General features: G+C 33.8%; 4 protein-coding genes across 4 annotated transcripts; 3 read left to right on the top strand and 1 right to left on the bottom strand.

Moving 5' to 3' along the window:
• Window positions 1-2,907: 2,907 nt before the first annotated feature.
• LOC139086791 (calpain-B-like) lies at window positions 2,908-5,364 on the top strand. The gene is made up of 3 exons (XM_070635387.1): window positions 2,908-3,248; window positions 3,313-3,793; window positions 3,969-5,364. The coding sequence occupies exons 1-3, from the start codon at window positions 2,908-2,910 to the stop codon at window positions 4,677-4,679; spliced, it is 1,533 nt and encodes a 510-aa protein (XP_070491488.1). The 3' UTR covers window positions 4,680-5,364.
• Window positions 5,365-7,895: 2,531 nt separating this feature from the next.
• On the top strand, window positions 7,896-11,070 carry LOC139086855 (calpain-B-like). Its single transcript, XM_070635473.1, has 7 exons — window positions 7,896-7,963; window positions 8,019-8,383; window positions 8,440-8,890; window positions 9,114-9,824; window positions 9,943-10,108; window positions 10,593-10,729; window positions 10,787-11,070. The coding sequence occupies exons 1-7, from the start codon at window positions 7,916-7,918 to the stop codon at window positions 11,066-11,068; spliced, it is 2,160 nt and encodes a 719-aa protein (XP_070491574.1). The 5' UTR covers window positions 7,896-7,915; the 3' UTR covers window positions 11,069-11,070.
• Window positions 11,071-12,674: 1,604 nt separating this feature from the next.
• On the top strand, window positions 12,675-17,277 carry LOC139086861 (calpain-B-like). The gene is made up of 7 exons (XM_070635480.1): window positions 12,675-12,793; window positions 12,855-13,219; window positions 13,299-13,746; window positions 15,236-15,946; window positions 16,388-16,580; window positions 16,644-16,783; window positions 16,851-17,277. The coding sequence occupies exons 1-7, from the start codon at window positions 12,749-12,751 to the stop codon at window positions 17,130-17,132; spliced, it is 2,184 nt and encodes a 727-aa protein (XP_070491581.1). The 5' UTR covers window positions 12,675-12,748; the 3' UTR covers window positions 17,133-17,277.
• Window positions 17,278-18,824: 1,547 nt separating this feature from the next.
• On the bottom strand, window positions 18,825-20,462 carry Es2 (ess-2 splicing factor homolog). Its single transcript, XM_070635432.1, has 2 exons — window positions 20,251-20,462; window positions 18,825-20,189 (listed from the first exon to the last, which is right to left on the bottom strand). Exons 1-2 carry the CDS (start codon window positions 20,401-20,403, stop codon window positions 18,885-18,887), a joined length of 1,458 nt encoding a protein of 485 aa, XP_070491533.1. The 5' UTR covers window positions 20,404-20,462; the 3' UTR covers window positions 18,825-18,884.
• Window positions 20,463-26,201: the final 5,739 nt, after the last annotated feature.

Raw genomic sequence — 26,201 nt, forward strand, 5'->3', positions numbered from 1 at the left:
GTTTTTTTAGGTCTGAAAGTGACCTGGATCTTACTGGATCTTGTTTTTTAGATCTGGATGTAACCTGTCTTTTACTGAATCTGTTTTTTTTTTTGTAGGAAAACTGATATCTATTAATCAATTACTGATCGCTGAGTCAAAAATGCGCATAAGTCTCTCGATCAATAACACGACGACTTTTGTGTTTTCTTTCATTTGATTTTCTTTACATGAATGACTTTCCACTTACTATTGAATGTTTATTAATAGTAACAAGGATACAGATGATTTTTTGCAAATTCCGCATTGGAAAATGACTCTCAAAAGAGATTCATTTGCCAATTTTTTTAATGATTTTTCGGAACTGTGACGAGTTTTGTAATCGTAAACATGCTGAATAAATTTCATCACAGACGATGCTGTAATGATGAAATAAGTTATTAACCTAATGTAAATAAAGTTTAGATAATCAAATTTAGTTTAAAACATATGCGAACTTGCAAAATTGTTTATGAGATAATCTTAAGTTGTGATTCATCTTGATCCTTTAAGCAAAGCTAACTAGTGAATTTCTGTAGAAATCAGTTTCTTGGTTTCTTTATCACTTTAGTAAGACAAATGAATTCTAACGGGTACTTCAATCCAATTCCAGATCGAAATGCGTCAAGGCTAGATTTGACCTTGATCTGGCCCACCCTAACCATTGTTTGTGTCATGTGCTATCCTTGCTTGCAGTTCAATAATCTGAATACAGAAAAATCATCTGTATATCATCTGCAATATTCTGCGCATCATATTTGGATCTTTCCCATGACTTTCCGAATTGTTTATTCCAAATTTATTCAAAATGTTCCACGAAATTAAGAAGTAAATGAATTGCTAACAATACAGTCGCCCACAAGTCTAGATAAAATGGTAAAATCTCTGAATCATACATAAACATTGCTGTCAATCATCAACTCTATTCAAATGTTGATAATGCAACAGGTGGCTGTGCAAATAGTGTTTATTGTATACTGTGATAATCAACTTCAATCGTCTGAGATTAATCGGCTTTATTTATATCAAGTTAAAAACTAGACATTTGTGGAACTTGCGTCAAGTGATACGACGTCAAGTTTAATAATAGCAATATTACTAGACATAGGATCAAATAACTGCAGCTTGTTACACACAGGAATTAGATGATTCAAAAGAGATATCAGTAATAATTCATAAATCATCTCAAGAGATCTCAAGCATTCTTTAATCTAAAAACACACTTTAAAATCAATGCTAGGAACTAATTTTCTTATAGGTATTAAATTGGGTTTGATAACGCAAATGATATAGCATTACTACATGTTTATGTACATTGAACTAGAATATATATTCGAAAATTATGATAAATATCATCAAGAACACGATAAGCATTATTTGCTTGTATGTAAGATTTTTAATAAAAATGACTCAATTGTTTTACCGTACAAACTATCAAATTAATGCTTATATACGTGTCTGTTATTGTTTGACAATCTATGTGATGTACAATAAATGATGTCATTTAATAATATTTCAATTTCTTTTAGATTGTTCTATACCTTTTCATGACAATTCTTAGTAACTCGATCGTTGAAAGTTAGTCTTGAGCATTATCTAATGTCTCGATAAGTTCATAGTCATAGAAGCTCATCTCATTTAAGAAACTTCTGCAAAAAACAGGTCAGCAAGACAGGTACTGGTTAGGACATACACTTTGGAAGAAGAATGCCAGAGATAATTTCGTTTGCTTGGACAGAATCACAAGTTTTTACACATCCCTTGGTTGGAATCCGCATGACAATTCTTAAATTTCAACAATATTATTCATCATTAATCTACATTCACTGATTAAAAGTTCATAACGCATTTCCGTCAAGACAATATCAAGCCGTCGTCATGCCAGGACAATGCACAAATCCGTCCCGACTCATTTAATGCCTCATCTGTTCGATTTGCATGAGTAGCATAAAGTGAATGATGATAAGAAAACTACAAATATGTATTATTTTACTATAAAATATTATGAAATAGACTATATAATACTCGTAGCCAACTCATTCATAACGATATTATAATACTACAAGTATTCATAATATAAATTCCCATTCTATGTACATTTTATCTTTTGTTTTATTCGCTATGTCTCTGTGACAGTGTTGCCGAACCTTTATTGAACCATGACACACTTTGACTATAGAAATTTTTTTGTGGTACACCAAAAAAGTATTTATTTACTTACTTCAATGGTCAATTGCAATCCATGGCCTCAATTAGACTTCTCGTATAGCTAGCTCTATCGCTGGCTACCTTCCGCCAATTTCCTGGACCTTGGACCTACCTCGCGCTCATTTGCCATCAACAGAATTTGACTTAAAGACGTCTAGCAAGCAAGAAGATACCGCTTTTAAGTGTCGTAGTGGTCTTTCTGTATAATAATAGCATGCTCTTGGCCTGTTAGTCGACCTATTTTAATAGAGCTCCCATAGGTCTTCTAATAAGTTACTCCTACATTTACAAAGGTCCATCTTCCTTTTTTGGTCCAAATATTACTCTCAGAATTCCTTACACAAAAACTACAATTGCATGTTCGTCTGCAATTGTCTCATTTCATGACAATGATACATAAAGCGCTAAATGATGTATAAGTGTCTCATGTCGCTTCATGAACTTAAAATTATGCTGCGTCAGAAGCCCTTTAGTGACGTTTCCGTCAGTTTGGAGAACACTGCTCTATATGCTCCATATTTAAATCACTCAATCATTTTGTTTTTTATTTTAGTTTAAGTTTGAAGTGCAATAAATCAACACTTAAAGCTAATAAAGTAGAAAATAATTCAGCTTGCCTTAATAATTAGTTCAGCTTGCTAGATTCTTGTGCCTCTAAAAGTTCAACTAATTTTTCTCATCATGGTTAAGCAAGATTTTTACTCAATTAGACGAAACTGCTATGAAAAAGGAATTTTATTTGAAGATCCAGAATTTCCACTAGACAACAGTCATCTTCCTTTATTTGATGTACCAGGCAAGCCAAAGAAGGTTGTCGAATGGAAAAGACCTGGAGAAATTTGCATCAATCCAGAATTTTTTGTCAACAATTTCTCAAGATTTGACGTAAAACAAGGACATATTGGAGATTGCTGGTTCTTAGCAGCCGTTACAAACTTAACATTAAATCCACAACTGTTCAATAGAGTCGTGTGCAGATTCAACAGTTTTGTTGATAATTATGCTGGAATTTTTCATTTTCAGTAAGTTCTAACTTAATTAAGTAATATTATGAAATTCAAAAATTATTAAGTCATTCATTCACAGCTTTTGGAGCAACGACGCATGGGAATCTGTCGTCATCGATGATCGTCTGCCAACTCATAAAAATAAACTTCTATTCGCAAAGTCAACTGACGAAAATGAATTTTGGATTGCCTTACTTGAAAAGGCATTTGCAAAGTTTAAAGGAAGTTACAAAGTTTTAGTAGACTATGGGACAATTTGTGAAGCGGCTGAGGATTTAACAGGCGGTATTAGTGAGAAATTCTGTGTCAAACAAAGCACTTCCGCTGTTCCGCATTGCTCATATATGCACATATGCTATGATGACCTTGTGAAAAGCTTTATGGGAGAAAATTTCATGGGATGCTTCATAAGAAATCAGAGAGGACAAGCAAATGAGATTAGAACTAGTGATCAATTAGTACGTGGACATGCCTTTTCCATTACCGGTGTCAAAAGGTTTGGTAGTGGAAAATTTGGAAATACGGAGGAAATTCGATTGTTGAGATTGAGAAATCCTTGGGTATGTCTTAATTTATGTTATCACTTCTGCATTTCGAGTTCCTTTTACCATGTCCTTTATCGCTTATTCCTGCTTGTCTTGATGTAATCACAGTACCATGTGTGTACACTAATTGCTTGTTTAGAGTTAATTAATGCCTTTATGGACTTTTCATTCTCTAATTTATGAATTTTAGGGAACTAAATGCGAATGGACTGGTGAATGGTCTGATAATTGTCCAAAATGGAATGGCATTCCTAATAATATAAAGGATGAATTAGGATTTAGGAAATTATATGATGGAGAATTTTGGATGTCATATGAGGACTTTCATAAGAATTTTGATGTCGTTGAAATTTGTAGTCTATCTGCTAAAACTCTATTAAAATTGACTGAAGAATGTTGTCAGAAAATGAGGAAAAAAGTTCTTGCAATACAGAAGTACAGTGAAAAGTTAGACAGCTGTATCGATGAGTTATGCAATGATCCTAGATATATACTCACATTCACAAAGAACAGCTTAGCAATTGTGTCTATAATTCAAACAAATACGCGACAATTAATGGTGAATCATTCATTATGTAAAGATTTTCTACTTCCGATGGGATTAATCATCCGTAAAATATCTGACGATACTAAAAATGTATGCTTACAAAAGGAAATGACTAAAAAATGCTTGACGGAAGTTGAGAAATTTGACTTGATTGAGAATTTCTATTCGCCAAGACACACACAGCGAATTCATAACATTTCACCAGGAAAATATGTAGTCATACCTTATACTAAACATCAGAATGCAAACTTTTTTATTCGAATATTTTCCGAAGCTGAAAGTCACCTGAAAATGAAGAAACTTTTAATATTTTTGAAGTTCCTCAAACATTTATGCATGAGAAAATATGTATAATACATTTTAAAGGATATAAGTTAGGGAAGGACACAGAGTTGATACCTAGAACCTGCCTTTTATAAGTGAAATTCAGGTTTAGGCGATTTTAAGTCAAAGGCAATGATAGGTAGCCTAGCAAATCATAGACAATATCTGATCAAAGGCATCTTTGTATCAACACTGTGTTTCCTTCAGAGATGAAGTCTTACATCACATTTCAAATTAGATTTTTTTTTAAGACACTAAGTATGTAGTATCTAAAATGCTAAAAGGAAAATAGATTTTTATATGACCACAACTTGACTGACACAACTGTAAAAGACTCCGAAAAAGAGTTTCCGTTTCTTTAATTGATATTAAATGGAAGCTGCCTTAATTTAGTATCAATATGGCTGATAAATAGAGATTGCTTCTATTTGGTGAAAATGTAAGGACTTATACCTTAAAACCTTCATTGCAGATCCTTCTTCATTTGTTGATCACTCAGGGTAATAGTCGAAAAATAAGATTTACCTGAATGCGACATGAAGAATGATTTGAAGGCTCCGCAATCCGCTCATAATGCTTCATAATTTAGGTATCTTCCATTTGATACATCTTAATGTATCTTAATCTACAAACTTTATAAAAACAAACATTTAGTTCCATTTATATCAAATTAAGCTTTAAAATAATACAGGCAATTTCAATACAATAAATAAATTATCACCAGACCTATCTCAACAAAACCGTACTTGAGAATTAAAAACTGTCAAGATTTTTACAAACATTCATTTTTGGAATAATTTAATTCAAATATACTTAAAGCTTCTTAGTCTTATATAGTTGTAAGAGTTTTAGAGATTGCAAATAAGGTATTGGTTCTTAATTATTATATTATTTGGGAGTTGAAATGCTATTTTTGGAGCTACTTAATATCCAAATGTTCTTACGAATTGTGCAACTTGGGATTTTACATCCGAATAGTAAAGCGTATAAATTTATGGGATCGGAATCGGGATTTCCCGGGATATCATAATCGTCGCAGTACTAACGCTAAGGATCCCTGGCGACTCTATCACGTCTGGTTTCAACTCATTCTTTAAAGTCCCATTTGCCGCATCGTGCTGTTCGGGTATGTTGATAAACAAACAAACATTCACAAATTTTTAAAATAAGCAATAACCTTGAAAGTTGCATAACTTGTTAGCAATCGCATCAACAACCAGTTTCTATTGTTGCAACAATAAAGAATCCGAATACCATATTATTTATATTTTTAACGAAGACTAAACTGAATGTTCAACGATTTGAAACAGAACTATCAACATTGGAATCAATTACCCGAAAATGAGAAAAATGAATCGGACTTACTAATGAGTATCCTGGAAAGATTTGTATCTAAGCTTCTCAAATAGTTGATAATCCAAACATTCTTCATACAAGCCAAGCCATGGTAGCAATAACTAAAATTTTAAAGAAAAGAAGAAAATCAGGCTAAAAGCACACATGAGCAATGGACCATAGCCACACTTTAATCATAAAAAAGGATTAATTTTCATTAATAAATTTATGATAATTTTCAATATTTTGATTTTTATTAGCTTGTTAAAAACTTTATGACTTCATCACTATCTTAATAAATATATCAAATTATTCAATAGTAATTCTTAAATATTATTAGAGATTAATTCAATATTAATAAAAAATTTAAACTCAATTAATATCACCTTTAAAATAGATAATAAATTTGATAATAAATCCAATAAACAACCTAAATATATCAACAAAGAATGTATTTGTGTCAGGATTTGAATTTTATAAAGATCTAAATGCCAAATTTTGTTTCAAAACAATATCGAAAAGCACAAATCGGTTAGTAGATCAATCAGATGCCATGCCCGAGTCAAAACAGCCTCATGCCGGTTTTTGGATCAATTATCCGACATGTGCTAATCGAGAATTGCTTTGTTTTGCTTGAACTTGATGAGTTTGAATCAAATTTAAACGTTGCATGATAAATTATTCCAGAATATAAGATGAAATTAGAGAAAACGATTGTTTTGACATCTTGGTATGGGAATTTTAATCGGGTGTGTCCATAAGGATTTGACAATAAATTTTATTAATATGTATAAAGTTATTCTTAGGTCACAATTAATCTGAACCACGAGTAAATAACATAAAATTTATTAGTATTAGAATGCAGATACGTGAATAAAGATTAGTTGTTATTTGTATTGAGTCAAAGTGGCTCAGTGGCGGAATGGTTTAGTAGCTCTGTACCTAATTGTTGCAAACTCTGCGATCATGAGTTTGAGACTCGGTTCAAAAATACCTTAGCTCAGTTTTGGATCCTAGTTAATGATCTGGAAAGCTAAAAGTTTTAGGTTATTTGTATTATCGTATGGCCATTCTCAAGTTCACACTATGGTACACATTGTATGGATTAATTTGTCTAATGCACATATGTAGAGCTTAAGGTATTAATTTAATTAATTCAATTTTGCATTCATTTTTGTCATATTTAGCAAGTTTTAGATTAGCTTGTGTTAATTGATACAATTTTGGTAATTAGGCAGGAATCCATAACGTCCATAAATTTTGTTCCTAATATTCTCTAGCATAGCGAAGTGTTTGCATATGTATAATTATATTCCGAAACATTAGTTCCTTCTTACTTATTAAATATGTATATCGATTCTTTATCAATTTGATATGCAAAGCCAAGAATTAGACTGAATGATATAGCAACTGGGAGGAAGTCAGGATAAAGCTAAATTCTGTACATTAGAATCACAATATATTAACCGACAGATATCCTCACTCACTACACTACTGATAAAATCAAAGAAACTATCAGAATCAAATTTTTTGTCTCCAACGAATGGCGCGAAACTGCTGAGCTGATGGTGAAATTCACTTCGTACTTCTTTGTTCGCCTCATCAACGATCGCAAGTTTCATGAAATTTGGTTGAAAATATCCGTAGGCGGATGGTTCAAGCGCTTTTTATTGTATTGCAATCCTTAAATTGAGACTGGAAAAGTTTTATGCTTGATTCTTATGCTGAATTTCTCGTCGGACATCTCATGTCATTGAATGATTTGCAGCATCTAAGCTGCTTTTATCAAATTTTTAGGACAAAACGTATAAAGCAGCACAACATACTCTAAAAATTAATTCAGTTCCAACATTTCTATTTATTGGGCTACAGAATCATACAAATATTCAGTTTAGGTCAAGCTGTTAAAAAGCAATCATCAAGTCAAAAAGATGAACTCTAATAGAAAATATACATTTGATGGACATCCAATTTACTTGGTAAATAAAAATCACATAAAAATTAAATTTTAAGTCTAATAATTTATTTCGCAAGTTCGGTGAACGTGGATCAGGCATACGCAGTCGAGAAGTCATCCAAGACTTTTATCAAATCCGACAGCAATGTTTAGAATCAGGAACATTATTTGAGGATTCTGAATTTCCAGCTACAGATGAAAGCTTATTCCATTTCCAACCAACTAAGTTCCAATATAAATGGCTACGACCCAGTGAAATTTCCGATAATCCTCAGTTTTTCGTAGAAGGATATTCACGATTTGATGTACAACAAGGATGTTTAGCCAACTGTTGGCTTGTGGCAGCAACTGCCAGTTTGACACTTAATCATAAAGTCTTCACAAGAGTTGTATGCGAGGATAACAGCTTTGATGATAAATATGCTGGAATTTTTCATTTTCGGTAAGTTCTTGTATTTCAATCTGTGCCTTAAAATAAGTGTCTTTTTGATGCAACAGTTTCTGGTGTTACGGAAAATGGATAGACATTGTCGTTGACGATCGGCTTCCAACCCATAATGGCCAACTTGTGAATTTACACTCAACAGAAAAGAATGAATTTTGGTCAGCACTGCTTGAAAAAGCATATGCAAAATTATATGGAAGCTATGAAGCACTAAGAAGTGGCAATGCATCGGAAGCATTTGAAGACTTTACTGGCGGTGTCTCTGAGATGTATGACTTAAAGGATTTAAAGGACGGACCAGAAAATCTCTTTGAAATTTTACAAAATGCTTCCTTAAGAGGATCACTGATGTCGTGTTCAATTGAGGGCAATCCAGTATGTCGGGAAGAGAAAACACCTCAAGGATTGATAAAAGGTCATGCTTACTCTATTACAAATGTTAAAGTGATTGATATTCCAAATGAAAATCGGGAGGTGGAACTGATTCGATTAAGGAATCCATGGGTAAGTGTTGAATTGTTATGAACTGTCCAAGCTTGGTTCTTATTAATAGCCGATCTATGGTGCAACTTATTTTCTATGCTTAACATTTCTATGAATATCCTCGATTCTAAACAAGTTTGATACAAGCAAACTAGACTTGCAAATGAAGTTGAAAGTCAATTCCATACAAATTCAAAACCTGCTTTTATTTATGTTATTAAAGAATTCAATTGATTTTCAATAGGGAGACGATTTTGAATGGAATGGACCATGGAGCGATAAATCGGCTGAATGGCAATTCATACCAGAATATGAGAAACAAGAAATCGGATTAACATTTGAGACTGATGGAGAGTTTTGGATGTCTTATGATGATTTTCTGTCTAACTTTGATAAGATTGATATGTGTAACTTGTCGCCACATTCGTTGATTGATAAGGAATGGAAATCATCTAATATCCAGTGGGGATTAAACATCTATGAAGGTGAATGGATTAAAGGAGTTTCTGCTGGTGGATGTAGAAATAATATTGAAAGTTTTCATAGAAATCCACAGTATATTATGAAGCTTGATCATCCAGATGAAAATGATGAAAATGGACTTTGCACAGTATTCATGGCTTTGATGCAGAAGAATCGACGAAGCAGAAAAATTATTGAGCCTGGATTCTTTACAATTGGTTTTACAATTTATCTTGTTGATGAACAGGAACTGAAGCATAAACCATTGAAGAAAAACTTTTTTCTTGAGAATCAATCAGTGTCCAAATCTAATTTTCTTAATATGCGTGGAGTTAGCGGACGTTTTAAGCTTCCATCAGGTCACTTTGTGATCGTTCCATCGACTTTTGAACCGAATAAGGAAGGAGAGTTCTTAATTCGCATTTATTCTGATAGTAAGCATGTTTTTGAAGAATATGACCAGACTGTTGGAATTGGTGAAGTTGATTCTAGGGTAAGTTGCTGTATTCTATAGCTTAAATTCGATAGATTCGAAGTCAATTCGATCCTGCATCTAGCTTTTGATCTATGTGAAGTCATAGTTTTTAACATTTTGACTCTTTCTTCAACAGATTTCTAGCAAGCATCAAGACACTAGAGCTGAAAATATTGAAAATATTTTCATGGAATATGCTGGGCCAAATCAGGAGATTGGCTGGAAGGAATTAAAGAAAATACTTGATGTTTGCATTCCGAAAGATATTCAGAACAAAGAAACTAATTTTGCGGAAAAGAATGGTGAGTATTCGATGAATTTGATTAGAATCTTTAATCCTCTTTACAATTTCTTAGCCCAGTTCCTTGTGAACCTTAGAATTTGAACCAAAAACTAATTGAAATCACCAAAATCTTGTAAATAAGCATTTTTTCAGTAAATTCAAAATTTCTCTAGCTTATATTTCCACATACTTACTATTTATCTCTTTGATTAGATCCTTGGTGCTTAGAATTAATTTCTTAGTAGACTCTATCACTCAATTTAATTAAAATCGATCGAAAAATCTTAAAAAATGCTTTCTCTTAGAAACTGTACGAATTAACTACTCCGATCAACTTGAAGTTGAGTCTAAATTTAACGAAATAATTTTCAAATTTCAAAAGATCGTCAAGCTTTTTTTCAAGATTTAGAGCAAATTTTGTGTATGAAATAATTTTCCTTGATTTAATGTGCTGTATGCTACGTACGATGCTACAAAATCCAATTATCATAATTAATTCTCAGATCACTTTTGTCCTGCAAGCCAAGGATTTTCCAAAGACATTTGTCGCTCAATCGTTGCCATGTTGGACTCTAGTCGATCTGGAAGGCTTGATCTACAAGAATTTCGAGTATTCTTACAAGAATATGCCAAATGGAGGGTAATGAAGCAATTCAAATATTCTTGCCTCAATTTACTAATCATTTCTTTACAACAGGACGTATTTACATTATATGACAGAGACAGTAATCATATCTTAGATCCTTATGAACTGCGTGACGCCTTAGGATCAGCTGGATATCGCCTTAATCATCATATTATTAACACCTTAATTTATCGTTATGGATCTGGAAATGAAGGAATTCCTTTTGAAGATTTCATCATGTGTGCAGTCAAAGTTAAGACGATGCTTGACCATTTCAAGGAAAAAGACATAGAAAATAAGAATGAAGCTCTGTTTACTGTTAATGATTGGATAATGAGAGCAATTTATTCGTAAATTTTTGTTATCTATCAATGGAAGTAAAATATTTTGTACAGTGTACAATGTAACTGAATAAAATTTTAGTATCATAATTGACCATTCCTTACATACTGACTTCACTAGCCGTACAGATCAATTGTTATTCATGGTCTCTTTCAGATGGCGCACTCCCGAGTGGACACGTAACTAGTTAAATACTTGACATTTACTAGCCTTTGAATTACCAGTTACTTACCAATGAACTAGCCTTTGGAACTTGACATAGGGACGACTAATGACATATTTGGAACGTTCCATTTAACTAGACATATGTACAGTACTTATGTCTAGTTAATGACTAGTCAACCATAACCGTTTAACGTACACGGAATTTGACAAAAAAAAATGTATGTGTATATGAATTTATTTGTTAATTTAATTATTTTGGAAAAAGCAGAATTACACGTTCGAAGCTGTCATAAAAACATTTTGGCAAGTCACTTAGTAACTAACTAATGCACTTTGGCAAAAGTCGTTAAGTGAACACCATTCATTGCATATAAAATATATTAAAAAACTTTGCAGAAAAAAAATTGCACTTATAAAAGTGATTTCTGATTGCACTTGTGAAGTATATGGTTTCATACAAATTTCTTTCTGTGATTTCTGCTTGCTCTTGTGAAGTATATGGTTTCATAAAAATTTCTTTACAAATCAACTTTCCATATGTCTAGTTAAAGTCTAGTAAATGTCTTGTTACATTGTCAAGACATTTTTGGCAAGATAAATGGCTAGTCGAATCATGTCTAATACTAGATATTGACTAGCTGTGTCCACTCGGGACTGATTCGAATAAAATTCCATAACTCGAACTCAATTGTCTTGGTGACTTGAGTCGGCATTTCCAATCATATTCTGAGTCGACTACAACCTGATATAATTTTCAGCATATATTTAAAAATTGTTCAAATCTGGTTTTCTTTTTTTTATCAAATTTCTACTACGTATCAAAAATACATATTTATGCAAATATGCAGCATCTTGAAATTTGCTCTATTGTCGCCAACCTGAATCGATTAATCGATTGTTGCTATTCGAGTATACTATGTTTATTGGCTTTAAACCAGATTATTTAACAAATTTTCATTTACATAATTTCCTGAAATATTTAACTTAATAGATACACTTATAGAATTCCAACATCCTTCATAAATCTAGCAATCTCAGTGTTATTGTTTCATTATATTCTCAATTCTGATTTTATCTACGTTGAGATGTCCTTTAAGAATCATGTGTATTGACTGGCAATCTCACAAGATAAATTAGATCTGAATCAAATATCAATCAGTAGTTCTAGATAATTAAGGAGAAGAATTATTTTAATTCTCACACATTCAACTGAAAATTGATTGAACATTCATTTGAAGTACCTGAGCTTTACACTGATCAACAATGCAACCAAATAATCAAATTGATTAAACAAAGACGATCAAATAGCAATCAATTACTCATTACACCTGATCAAATCCTCAGCTATTTAAAATTCCACAGGATTAAGTGGTGAAATTTGCTCCGAAACGTTTTTTGCCGCAGCGCACAGCATTAATAGTTTTTTTATTAAAAAATCCAGTTTGCAATGTTCTGTTGTTTGATGAACAGAAATAATCTTGTGTTTAGTATTGATCAAGCTGTTGAAGAGTAAAGATCAAATAAAAGATGAGCAAACGAAAATACACATTTGATGGACATCCAATATACTTGGTAAATAAAAAAGTTTTGATTCTGATTTTAATTGCCTTAATTTGTGATTTACTTATTCAAGTTAGGGGAACGAGGATCAGGATCACGCAGTCGAAAGAATATTCAAGACTTTTACAAAATCCGACAACAATGTTTAGAATCAGGAACATTATTTGAAGATCCTGAATTTCCAGCAACAAATGAAAGTTTATTCCATTCCCAAACATTGGATATACGTTACGATTGGCTTCGACCAAAGGAAATTAACAAAGATGCGCAATTTTTTGTTGACGGTTATTCCAGATTTGACGTCAGACAAGGCGACCTTGGTGACTGTTGGCTTCTTGCAGCTACTGCAAATTTGACATTAAATCCGAAAGTGTTCTTCCGAGTTGTCTGCGATGACAACAGCCTTGAAGAGAATTACGCCGGTGTATTTCATTTTCGGTATGTGTGAATCATTTTATTATTGTTGGCAATTCCAACATGTTTACAACTTAATTTATGAATTCTTCTTTTACGTCAGATTCTGGCGATATGGTAAATGGATAGACATTGTTATTGACGATCGTTTGCCGACTTACAATGGAAAATTAATAAATATGCACTCAACGGAAAAGAATGAGTTTTGGTCAGCACTTCTTGAGAAAGCGTACGCAAAGTTATATGGAAGTTATGAAGCACTTAAAGGTGGAAATGCATCGGAAGCATTTGAAGACTTTACTGGTGGAATTTCAGAGCTATACACATTGAAAGAAGCGCCAACAAACTTGTTTAGTATATTAGAAAAAGCATTCAGCAGAAGTTCAATGATGTCGTGCTCAATAGAACCAGATGAGAATATAAACGAGGCAGTGACACCAGAAGGACTAGTCAAAGGCCATGCATATTCAATCACAAAAGTTAAAATGGTTGATATAAATCTGCCAAATAAAAAAGGCAAGATTCAGCTACTGCGATTAAGAAATCCATGGGTAAGTAAGTGCTGCAAATCGCTAACATTAAGATATATCATATGCAAATTTTAATCGTATATAATCTTAAACGCCACGTATTTCCCATTGTGCGATCAAAAAACAAGTTTGTAGTTTCTGCGACGGGAATTTTTACGTCATAATAATTTAAAGCTGATTAAGCATTCATGCTCTGCTGGAAATGAAAAAAAGTGTTAATGTCACACAAGAGTTAGACAGAGCGATTAACACAAAGATTAAGAAGATCTACCCGAGTGGCTCAATACGGTGAATCGTATTTTATGTAAGGGCATTGGATAGGAATGAGATGCTATAGTGCCTCTAGGGCAACTTCGAGTCTTGCCAAGCGTCTTACCATTAAAACGGCAACGACTCGCTCAAATGAGTATGCTTACTGTCTGTTATGGAAAATGGGTCGTTACCAGCCGTCACGATACTGCCAGGGTAACTTCGCGTTTTACCCATGACACTGTAATGTACCTTAACAGACAATGAGCATAGTCACTTAAATGAGCGAACTCATGAGTAAACTTGATCAAAATAATTAAGCATGTTTCTTGTCTGTTCGGAGTATCAGTTCCCTACTGCACATGGTGTGTTGTTCGGGAATTTATCTTCTCAAATTTAGTCTACAGAGCAATGGTGAACCAGACTAGCGCCATTTCATTTCGAAAGGATTCGACATTGACTTCGAAGGATTCGAAATTGTTTGCGAAAATTCAAAAAAAATTTTACCGTTGATATAAATGTAAACAATGAAAAATATTTTTTAAAAATTAGCAATTCTTTTAATGAAATTCCATGAAATTAAGACTCAAATGATCATTGATATCATTGCTCATTTGAAAGAAAACATTTAAATGCACCAGAATTTAAATAAATATTGATTTTTTCTTTGTAACGTATTTTTGGATTTTAAAAAATTTCAACGGTCATTTATTTTTTAAAACCATAGCTTTTAGCCCCGTGTTTTCATTCAAATAATAACGGCCAATATTTGAAATGGCGCTAGTCTGTGGTGAACAACCTTTTATTTTTCGCTGCACACCTTAGTGGTAAGCCTTCTACCAAAATCAACCCACTACTGCTATACAGTCAATTTCTGCGATAAAATTCTGGAAAATACGCGAAAAATGCAATTCTTCATCAATTTAAGCTGGTCATTTGATTATTTCCCGATTTTATAGACAAACTTTCTCAAAACAATGCACGTCAGCTGTAGTAAATTAAAACATTTCCTAGAAAACAATTGGTTTGTCCCAATATAAACAACGTATTCGGATATTCCCCAACTAATGAGTCATTTTATTGCATATCGAGGTTAATAATCTTCAAACTAATGCACAACATTGCAGTTTAATCTATCGTTCCTCAAAGCGGCAATTAATTGATCTCTTGATCTTTGTTGTCGTTTTGCGTCATCGTAACTCCGTTATTACTGATACATTGTAGTATTATAGTCAATAACGTTTACTGCTTTATCTTATAGGGAGACGAATTTGAATGGAATGGAGCATGGAGCGATAAGTCACGTGAATGGCAATTCATACCTGATTATGAGAAGGAAGAAATTGGATTGACATTTGACAGAGATGGAGAGTTCTGGATATCATACAAGGATTTCATTAAATATTTTGACAAGCTTGACATCTGCAATTTGTCACCAGATTCACTTGTGGATGAAACTGAAAAGTCAACAAACGTGAAATGGAACTTAAAGGTTTATGAAGGTGAATGGATCAAGTCAATATCAGCTGGTGGATGTAGGAACAATATTGAGACTTTCCATCGGAATCCTCAATACACAATAAAGCTTGAACATCCAGACGATGATGATGAAGAAGGTTTTTGTTCAGTCGTGATTGCTTTAATGCAGAAGCATCGAAGAAGTCGAAAAGTTATTGGAACTAACTTCCTTACCATTGGATTCGCGATTTATCGAATCCAGGAACAAGATCTCAAAGAGAAGCCTCTTAAGAATCACTTTTTTAAAACAAATTTATCAATCTCAAGATCAACATTCCTTAATATGCGCGGAATTAGTGGTCGATATAAATTATTACCTGGAAATTACTTAATCGTTCCATCGACTTATGAGCCAGACCTGGAAGGTGAATTCTTAATTCGTGTATATTCTGAGAATAAGCATGAGTTTGAGGAACATGATGAAACTTGTGGAATTGGTGAAGTTGATGCTAGGGTAAGTAACTCAATGTATTATAATAATGACTGTATTGTGACGAGGCAGCGAAAAAGCAGCAGTGACGCAGTGGTTAGAGCATCGGACAACCGACTCTAACGACCTGGGTTCGATCCCAGGGATAGTCAAATTGGATTAGGATGCTTTTTCGCTGATTCTAGTCAGACCAACTCGGTTTGTGTAGTCGCGATACACAAATTTGGGCTAGTTCCGTTGCAATAATATTCCCTGGGTCATGCAACTGTGCAGAGTTGTAATTTTGCTTCTTACAGTTAACACAGCGATGTAGCGGTGCTCTAGCGAATTTGTTACGCTGTTTGGGTATATAGGAACCTTTTTCTATGTAATTGTAAAGGCTAGCCACAATGAACTCTAGTTTCGACTACACATGATGGATTTAAATCCCTTTACATCATTCCTTTCTTATTCATATTCCAACAGATCTCCGGAAGGATCGATGATCTTCAACCTCCATCTGTTGAGGCCCTTACTATAGAAAAATTATTCTTGGAACTGGCTGGTGATAATCAGGAAATTGGTTGGAGAGAATTGAAGCAAATACTTGATCATTGCATACCAAAAGAGATTCAGAACAAAACTGTCAATGGTGTTCAGAAGAATGGATATCAGAATGGTAAAGAACGATGTTTTTAGCTTACGTTACTGAATATTTACCTCAATTTCTTCTAATCTTAAGGCAATCACCCAAGTCACGAAAATCAAGGATTTTCAAAGGACATTTGCCGATCTATTGTTGCCATGTTGGATATTGATCGTTCTGGGCAACTTGGACTAGAAGAATTCAGAGTGTTTTTGATGGAATTTGCAAAGTGGAGGGTATGAAGCTATGCAATTATATTTAATTACTCTATTTTATAAACTTCATTGTTCTCTAACACAATAGGCTGTGTTTACCTTATACGACAGAGACAATAACCACAAGCTTGATGCATTTGAGTTACGCGATGCATTAGGATCAGCTGGATATCGTCTGAATCATCATATCATAAACACCTTAATATACCGTTATGGATCAACAGACAAGGGAATTCCATTTGAAGATTTCATCATGTGTGCAGTCAAAGTAAAGACAATGCTTGAACACTTTAAGGAGAAAGATCACGGAAATAAGAATGAAGCTTTGTTTACTGTTAATGATTGGATTATGAGAGCACTTTACTCGTAGATATGCCGACCAACTGTCTGGATGTTAATATTGACTGAAATGTCTTCATTGTTATTAAATATTTGCACTGTGCATATAGACACAGTCAAGTGTACAAAATAAAGTTAAGTTAATGCTTCCAATTGTGTTCTTAAGAAAATTATCACTCATGTGTTTATTAGGATAGTCTACAAAATATATATCATGTCAATTTAATACTTATGTACTTAAGCGACTTCTTGGAATTAAATATTGATCTGAATTATTCTCAAAGCTGACTGATTGTTCACTTATTTCACTTTGGTCTACTACAAGATCCTTACTGCATCCACATGATCCTTGACGTCTGAAGGATTGTCTTTGATTAGGTCTTCTTGTTGTCGACTTGGCGCAATCGTGATTTGCAGTCTCGGAATTCTTAACAACGACGTATCTTGGCTTGTGTGATGGCTCATAGACAGCATATCCAATTTGATCATATTTCAATTGAGCTGGACTGAAGCTTTGAGGAATTTTTGGCTTTTTGACTTCTTCTTCCTCACTGGACTCAGATTCTGATGACACGACATGATGTCTGTGGAACTTGTTTGACTTAATCTCTAAAATTTCACCTCTTGTGTCGAAGATCGATTCCTCCTTGATGCTTTTGAATACTTTTTGTTCTTCTTTTTCTGGAATTGTTGGTACTTTAAGTGATCCATATTGGAGTTGCTTTTCTGATACACTGTTTTTGGCTTTGTTTGCTAGTTGACGGGCGATTGCGACACTGACGACATCAGCTTGTCCATGACTTGATCTCATTGGTTGACTAGATTAAGAATTTCATTAGAATTCAATTGGATTGACTCACATTTGATTTCTATACTTACACAGACTTAGATTTAGGTTTTTGGAGGTAGATTGTAGCTCCTTTATGGCTACGAATTTGATATTCCTCTGGAGCGCGAACTGGATGACCATGACAATCTGGAGCTGGAGCTGGTGAATTAGTTTCAGAATTGCATGCAGCACAATTGCATGGCTGACCGAAATTCAATCTAGGAAGGGCAGGAAGGCACTGTAAAATATTTAAAGATTAATTTCAGGACTTGATGAAAATCAAGATAAATCCTACAGATGGTCTTGGAATATTTGGCAATGGAGCTGGCTTGATGATTTGCTTTCCACAACTGCAAACGTCACCAATTGGATCGAAAGGTTTTGGTCCTTGAACAGTCTCTGTTTTGCAAACAGTTCTAACGAGTGGTTGTGTTATAGATGCTGGTCTTTTAAGTGGATGAGGCTTTGGTGCTGTCACTTTTCTTGGTCTATTGCATGTCGTGCAGACATCAACTTCATCATTATTGTTGCATAAATTGAATGTGGCTGAAACCTAAAGGTACGAAAATTATTTATCAAGGAACAAGTTGATGCTAAAATATCCAGACTCACCTCATTTACAATGCAAATGGCAACAAGTGCTATAACTAATGACTTGACTTTCATTTTTTCTAGAATGAAGATTTGACTTGTACAGACTGAATACAGAGAATGATAAGTAATTGACCATAAGTGCAGTTATTTTATACTCAAATATGTTGATTATTGCAATAATTCTAAACATGCTCGTAGTCAAAACCTTCAGATTTTTTTCGGAAAAATCACGACTGGAATTGCACATAAAAAAGATTGACGTGATTATTTGACTTTTTTATTCTGTTAACAAAAAATGAATGGAAGTTAAAATTTTTATTATGACTAATTCAGCATATGTACACGATAAATAATATAAACTTAAAAGAAGTCGGCTGCTCGTGAGCGTTTTGAAGCGCTTATGGGAATATCCAATAAATTATCAGTCAAATTAGTTTCGGCTATGTCAGCTACAGATGGGAATAGAGGCTCTGGAATAGCTTTACTATTTGGTGGTATGCTCGGTGTGTTGATCCTGACTAAAGGCGTGGTTTTGGTTGATCTTCTTGGTGATGGCGTTGCCCAACTGTCTTTAATTCGTGTAGCACTTGTGAGACGTTTTGCTGCTGGTGACATGCTTGCTAATCGCTGTAAGGAATTTCGGACTTGAGGTGAGGCACACATATTTCTCTTTGCAGCTTCTATGGCTTTCATCTTCTTGGCTCGATGCTTCTCGCCAACACTTTCAGCTAATTGATGAGCTAAAGCTTCTCGTTTACTCGTCTCAGCAATTCTAAATGATGGGCCACTTATTGTACTGCTTCTTAATGGAGTATCACTAGCATCTAATCTGAATGGAGTTCCTTCAATCTCACCCCATGTCATTAATGGACTACTATCGACTATTGATGGACATGGTGATGGACTTTTGACGAAGCTGAAGCCACCGATTTGAGGTGTTTGATGATCCAGTGACCTTCCATCAAGGCCTACTTTCTCTGGATTTCCTCTAATATTGTTCTTTGATGCTTCTGTGATCGCTTCCTTGTTCTTTGTCTCATCGAATGGATTAGCTATTAATCTTGTGTTACTGTGATCGATTTCTTGCCTCCTTTTTGCCATTTCCACCTTTTCTTCTTGTGTAAAGTCAACGCCATCTGGAGTATACATTAAATAATTTCTATTTTTGTATGTCCACATGTCCAATTTGTTGGGTTTTTCAGTAGCTTGAAACTGTTTTTCGAATCCTGGTAGTTCCAATGCATTTTGTAGGATACTTGATGATGAATTCTCAGCTTCATAAAGAATTGCAAATTTCTGCTTCAATTTCTCTTCAGCTGCCTCAATTATTTCCTCGAAGCTCTGATTGTCCTCACTTGTGTACTTCCCGAAAAAGCTGTCCAAGCTGTGATTATCGCCAATAGATCTTCTGGATGATGTAGTCTTCGAGCTGTCGTTGCTTCTGACGCTCGGAGGAAGTGGCGTTGAATCTGGAAGTGATGATGCTGGTGTATCGAATGTCAAAGGTGTCTCATTAAATGCTGGCCTCCTTTTTGAACTGTATTTGCTGTATATTTCCCGAAGTTTCGATATATTATTTGATGCTATTGCATCGAGATATTCATTCTGTGCCTTTAACTTTTCTAAATCAGGAAAAAAGTCTCGCTGGATGATTTTACCAAGTTCCTATAATTATATATGGGATTATTAGATAAATATAATATGTTTATGGATGTTGTTTACTTACAGATAAATATTTTTCTTCCGACAAAATAACTTTTTTTGATTTTTTCTTCTGTGCAGGAACATTTGGACGTTTAAACTCTTCCATTGCCTGCTTTTGGTCCTTTAAATTAGCTAATACTAATTGACGGGACTTATTCGGTTGATCTTGAGCCATGATTTGATTAATTTTAATTTTCACTGAAATTCTAATCGTCGATTTGTTTACTAATCTACCAGAGGCGTCGGAAACTATTTTTTAAATTTTAAAAAACCGTTAAAAAGATTGCTGAGAGCTTTTTTGTTAGAAACTAAAGAGCTTTTGTACATATGCAGTGAAATTGGAACAGAAATGAAATTAAATTCGTTAATAACATAACTATCAACTTTCCATGTCTTTTTCAAGCTGTGAAGAGAATGTTTGCAATAATTTCTGCTGATTAGAAGTAATTTGACATGACAAACCTTCTGAATGAAATTCAATTCTTTTCTTTACTGAATATGCATGAGTATAAATGCAATTAAAGCAATTTTATCGAAGCATAGTTCTGTAAATAATGAAATTTTAAGTAATTTAAGACGTTTTATTAATTCATTTTGACAAAAAATGCTTGAAAGTTTTATTATGGAATGAATTTGATTTAAAATTTACAAAAGCAATGTAATATCCCATTATATCCTGTTATATGGCATTTCTAGAGAATCAAGAACTAGTCGATTAGTTTCTGTTATCTCATCAAAAATTAAATCTGTCCATCTGTCATGAAAACTTCAATAAAATCATTTGTGGAAGAATTTGTTTTAAATCATGAGGATCGTTGTTCTTTAGTTAAACCGCGTATGAATCTTACAGTCTCTCAGAAATTGAGGTTGTTTCTTTACTAGTCCCAACATCCAATCGTAGTATATAAAATTTTTGTCACATGCGGTATCCATGCGCCAATTATCAACATAACCAAGTTGCATCTTGACAATACTTCCTAAATCAGTTTTGCCTCAATCGTCTAACCGCCGAACCCTAGTCTGCACATCATACGAAATTCAAGTCTTAGTCAAGTGGTTTGCACTGCCAAGACAACATATCGATATGTCGTTCAGTGAAGAGGATTAAAGCAGAATTTTAATAGAAGAACTTCAAATAATGCTTTGCAATTTACTTTTCAGTTTAAATGTTCCTTAAAGCTTAACACTCAATGTCCACAAATTCTTTGTTATTCATTTCTTAATAATTAAAATTTTCACTTTTTCACACATTTTAGTAGTTTGAGTATCTGTCTGATCCATTAAATCTCACAACAAAATCAGAAGATTTCCAAGAATACACACTATGCATAGAAGTTCATTAGTCGCAACCTGATGTGTTAAGAATTTTTTCACCATCATTTAATCACATCACACGATATTAAACAAATTGACATGTGATATGAACTCAAATGATGCCACATAAATTCCTCTATTGGTTCCTAATCAATCCAAGCTCCCAGGTGGCCAAGTTCACTGTTAGTCCTACAAGATCACAATACTGAATGAATACGACCGTATTCCTAGTGCTCATTAATACACTAATTTATAAGTAACGCCCAATTAAATCCATTTTTACAATTGTAGTGGTTCAACTGTAATTAGAATCCATAACTGTAAAGGATAGAAACAGTTGACGATCGCAGATTTATTTTATTAATTAATACACACACAATTATCATCGCGATCATGAAAGAAAGGCGTTAATTACGTGAACACAATGGAATGTTGTTGGTAAGACAAGGAAGGCTTTATGTCGCAAAAATTCAAAATTCTAAAGAAATGAACTGTTTATGTTATTGACAATATTTCATGCCCGACATTTATTATTTTAATGTAGATGTATGTGGGACATGCTTTATCGCAAAGGGAATCGGATATTGTTTGTACAAAGATTGTTTCCATAATGAATGATATTTTTGAGATAAATCAGAGTAAGTCAGTGTTTATGTTATTAATAAGAAGGTTGAAGATAAAGTTTTTGTCGCCATTTAATGATTTCGTGGTGGGTCTGAATGCGTTGGCATGAAGTATTGTTTAATGTTTGTGAAGAATTTGAGAACTTTGTTCGAGTTTTTGAAGCTAAATGTTATAAATTTGAGAATTCCTTCAAATTTGAGCAAGATTCATGGTGATAACTGTAAAGGCTATTCCGAATCAATACCAAATAAGTGCAACTCGGTCGTTTGCTTGCAAATTGAGCCTTTAAATTGTTCTATCCTTCCGTCGGCTAAAAAGGAATGAATGAAACTTTTAAAAATAGAAAGGGGTTGCAACTATGAAATTCTAGAAATTGTAATGTTCTGAAATTTGAATTGCGAATCAAAAAATTCTGCTAAAAAGTAAAAGTCGGTAATTGCACATACTACTTTCTTCATTCCCTGGCCGAACAAATCTTTCATGATCCATTTCCTCTCTCAATTGGCGTCTAATACTGGCTCCATCGCTGGTTGCACTTTATCAATTACCAATCAAAAATGCTTTACTGACAATTGGACATGATTCACCCAAAACAAAAACTACTTCAATTTCCCAAAAATCCATTCATAAACTTGAAAAAGGTCACACCAACTACTTAGAACTGCATTTTCAACACCGCGCATTTAAAGAAAGTGTTGAGGTATCAAAACTTTTCTTCGGAACAGCCAAAATATTTAGTTCTCTTCATGGTGATTAAAAATGACATAAAAGTAAATGGAAAGCATGAAAAAATTATCAGTAAATATTGTGGCTGTAGACATCACGTACAGTTTACTGTCATAGAAATAAAAGTCTGTTTTTAATCAATGAAAGTATTTGTTCTATTATTTGTGCTTCTTTCCATTTGTTGTGGATTGAATGCACGTTGTTTGAGCGGACATGCGTCGAGTGATGATGTAAGACTTGCTTAATTTGGATATTGAGTTTGAAATACTGAAATTTTAAGTAACAAACCTAAATAATCAATTTCCTTACTTCCAGTGTCCTTTAAGAATCTTTGCTCAGCCGGAACCAAGACCAATTCGCTACATTTACAGTCCATCTCCTTCATGTCAACATGAAGAACCATGTGACTGTCCAAAATATCACGATTTGATCGTTCAAAAGCCGAAACCTGAAGAACAACCAGTAATGACTGCTGTAAGCTATGAATACAAAATCAACAAGCCTGAATTCAATGTTGAAGCTGAGAAGGAAGTTGGCAGATATCTGTTTGATGTTCGTGTAGAAAAGCCAGTTCAACCGGAACAAGAAGCACCGTAAGAAGCAGCTTCAATTCTTAAATGTACAAAAATTCAAGCTTATTCCTTCCAGATCCGCATCATACGACTACAAGCTCCAACAAGCTCAAGTACCTCAAGCACCAAACCAGCAAGCCAACTCAATCCGCTATCTATTCGACACTCGCGTTGAACAGCCAGTCAAGCCATGCGAAGAGAAACCATGGCAAGGACTAGTCACACACATCGATGCAGTCATGATGCCAAAACCATGCAGCAACCCTAATCACGCACCAGGAAGTTGCAATTGTGGATGTCGCAATCCAAGTCACACACCAAGCACATGTGACTGCATGAGGAATTTATTTGATCTTCCAATGACTTTAAGGTAAATTTTTAAAAAATAATTGGTATGTCCAGTTCTTATTTGCATTGTTCTGAAATACTTTTCCGATTCAAGTTCTGTCCAAACAAGTCACAAACGAATAAAACGTGATACAAAAAGTAAAAATAAAAAGTTATCATTAAAACTTGGCAAGTCCGATATCAAGTTGCCAAAATTAAAGCCATTAAGACTTAATTCTAAGTCATTGAAGAAAATTGAGCCAAAGGAATTGGCATCGGTTTTCAAAGCTGATGCAATTAGGTCAGCAAAGCAAAAAATTATTAAGCCATCAGCAAAAGATCAATTCCTTAGATTAAAACGTAAGGAAAAGTCACCATGTGGCTATGAATTTGAGTCATGTGATCTTAAGAGACGAACTCCAGCTGGATGTCCATTATGCTATAAGTGTCATTGCGAGCCAGCAGATGAGTCAGAAAATCAAGTATTCTCACCCAAAAACATTCGGATTCCTTACCAAATGGCATCAAAAGATCAAGTCTTTAGTCCAGCAACACAGCAGGAATTTGATGATGAGCCACCATCCTATACTGGACTCATGAAACCTGATATGTATAAACAATACATTGAGCAAGTCATTTCAAAATATCCAGAGCACATGTCAAGAAGGATGCCTGATATAATGGGTCAACAACGTGACTTGATGGACTTTATTAATGATCTTGCCAAAAATGATAAATCACCACAACCTGGAAGGAATGATGACGTCAGATATCAAGTTATTGATGATGCAATGGAACTTTATAAAGTGTATCAAAATGCAATTGGATCGAATCCAATGCGACTTGGAAATGGACGATTATTTAATAAACGAGGAACTGTTTTGGAAGTCATTGAAGTTGATCCGGATGATCTTAAGACTGGAAAGATTAGGCTACCTGAAAATATTGATAGCATCTAACTTCCAGTAGCCAAAATTAGTTCTAATTTTTAATTTAGTCAAATTTATTCAGTGTTAAGGCACAATAGCTCATAAGTAGGAATATGAATGGATTATAAAGTCATAAAATGGAATCGCAAGCTATAAGTTTATGGCTTATTAGCAATCTATTCTGATTTTATGGGCGATAATCTGTTTTCATTTCCATTAAACCAATCATCGAACACATCACAAGGCTATGATATGTATAGACTCACATGAAGTGAGATCACATGTCATATAGCCACATATGTATTGAATATTTACTTAGATATCGACTGACATTTACTTAGATTGTAAATAAAATTTATAAGTAGTTGAAAAGTAATAACTTCCTTTTGTTCTTTTTGTTACAGATTGTAATGGATCTTACACGTTTGATGCTTTTTTGGAATGACTTTGTTGGTTATAATTTGTTGATTAATTTTAAATGAATATGAATAAAATGAAATTTTGAATTGAAATTCTAAAGAAATTTATTGATTTTTCACAAATTATACAATTTTCAGATACCTTCCTAATTTCCAATCATACCTAATAATTTTGCAAAGAAAGAGATCTTTTGCTTGATTTTCAGATTTTTGTCAATTTTTTACCACCAAAACTTCATCGAACTGTATGAATCACTGAATTACTAGATTCAATTTTATCTTTTGATGAATCATCAATCATACTTACTTCCATGACCTCCCACAGGAGTCGTCTGAAGCTGGCTCTATCGCTGGTCATTCATCAATGATGATCCTAAAAAGCTCATGCTCCAGAAATGGCCGAAAATCCGTCTCAGACTAACATGACTCTGACTCAAGGCCAAATTTGTAAGTTAAGGCATTCATTTTGATCTATAATTGGCATAATCTGATTCTTTAAGGTCCGTTCTTTCGCTATTTTATTCGTAAGGAAATCTACTAGCTCTCGATTCTAATTTTCCGCTAAACTTCATGTTCCTGACTCTTGAATAGTGTAGTTACTGTACTACAATATTTAAAAGCATTTTTGACATATTTTTTGGATTTATTAATGAATTAACACAAGCCGGGAAGAAATCCAAAATTAAGATCCAGGCCGTCGTGGATTTGATTAGATGCCAAGTCTAAACAGAATCTATCGAATTAAATTGAATTTGACATCATGTCTGAATTACTTCGGATTTTAACTAAGTCAAAAGGATTAAAATGAAATTTGGTAACAAACCAGAGTTACTCCAGATATTTGGGAAAACCCTAGCTTCCTTAAACACTGGGTTCTGGATTTAGTTGAAAACGATAGAAAAAGTAACTATGTTCTTCCCAAAATAATAATTAGGTGCATTTTCATACAATATGTATGCAGTCTCTTACATCGTATACTTAATGAATCACAAGAAAATCAAAATAATTTTTGTCTAACGCACATTGTTGACATAATCTGATAATATTCACCGGCGGAATAAA

Source organism: Chironomus tepperi, unplaced genomic scaffold (genome assembly GCF_022539635.2).
Source record: "Chironomus tepperi strain 1889 unplaced genomic scaffold, CSIRO-AGI_Ctep_v1 contig_89, whole genome shotgun sequence".
NCBI lineage: Eukaryota > Metazoa > Arthropoda > Insecta > Diptera > Chironomidae > Chironomus > Chironomus tepperi.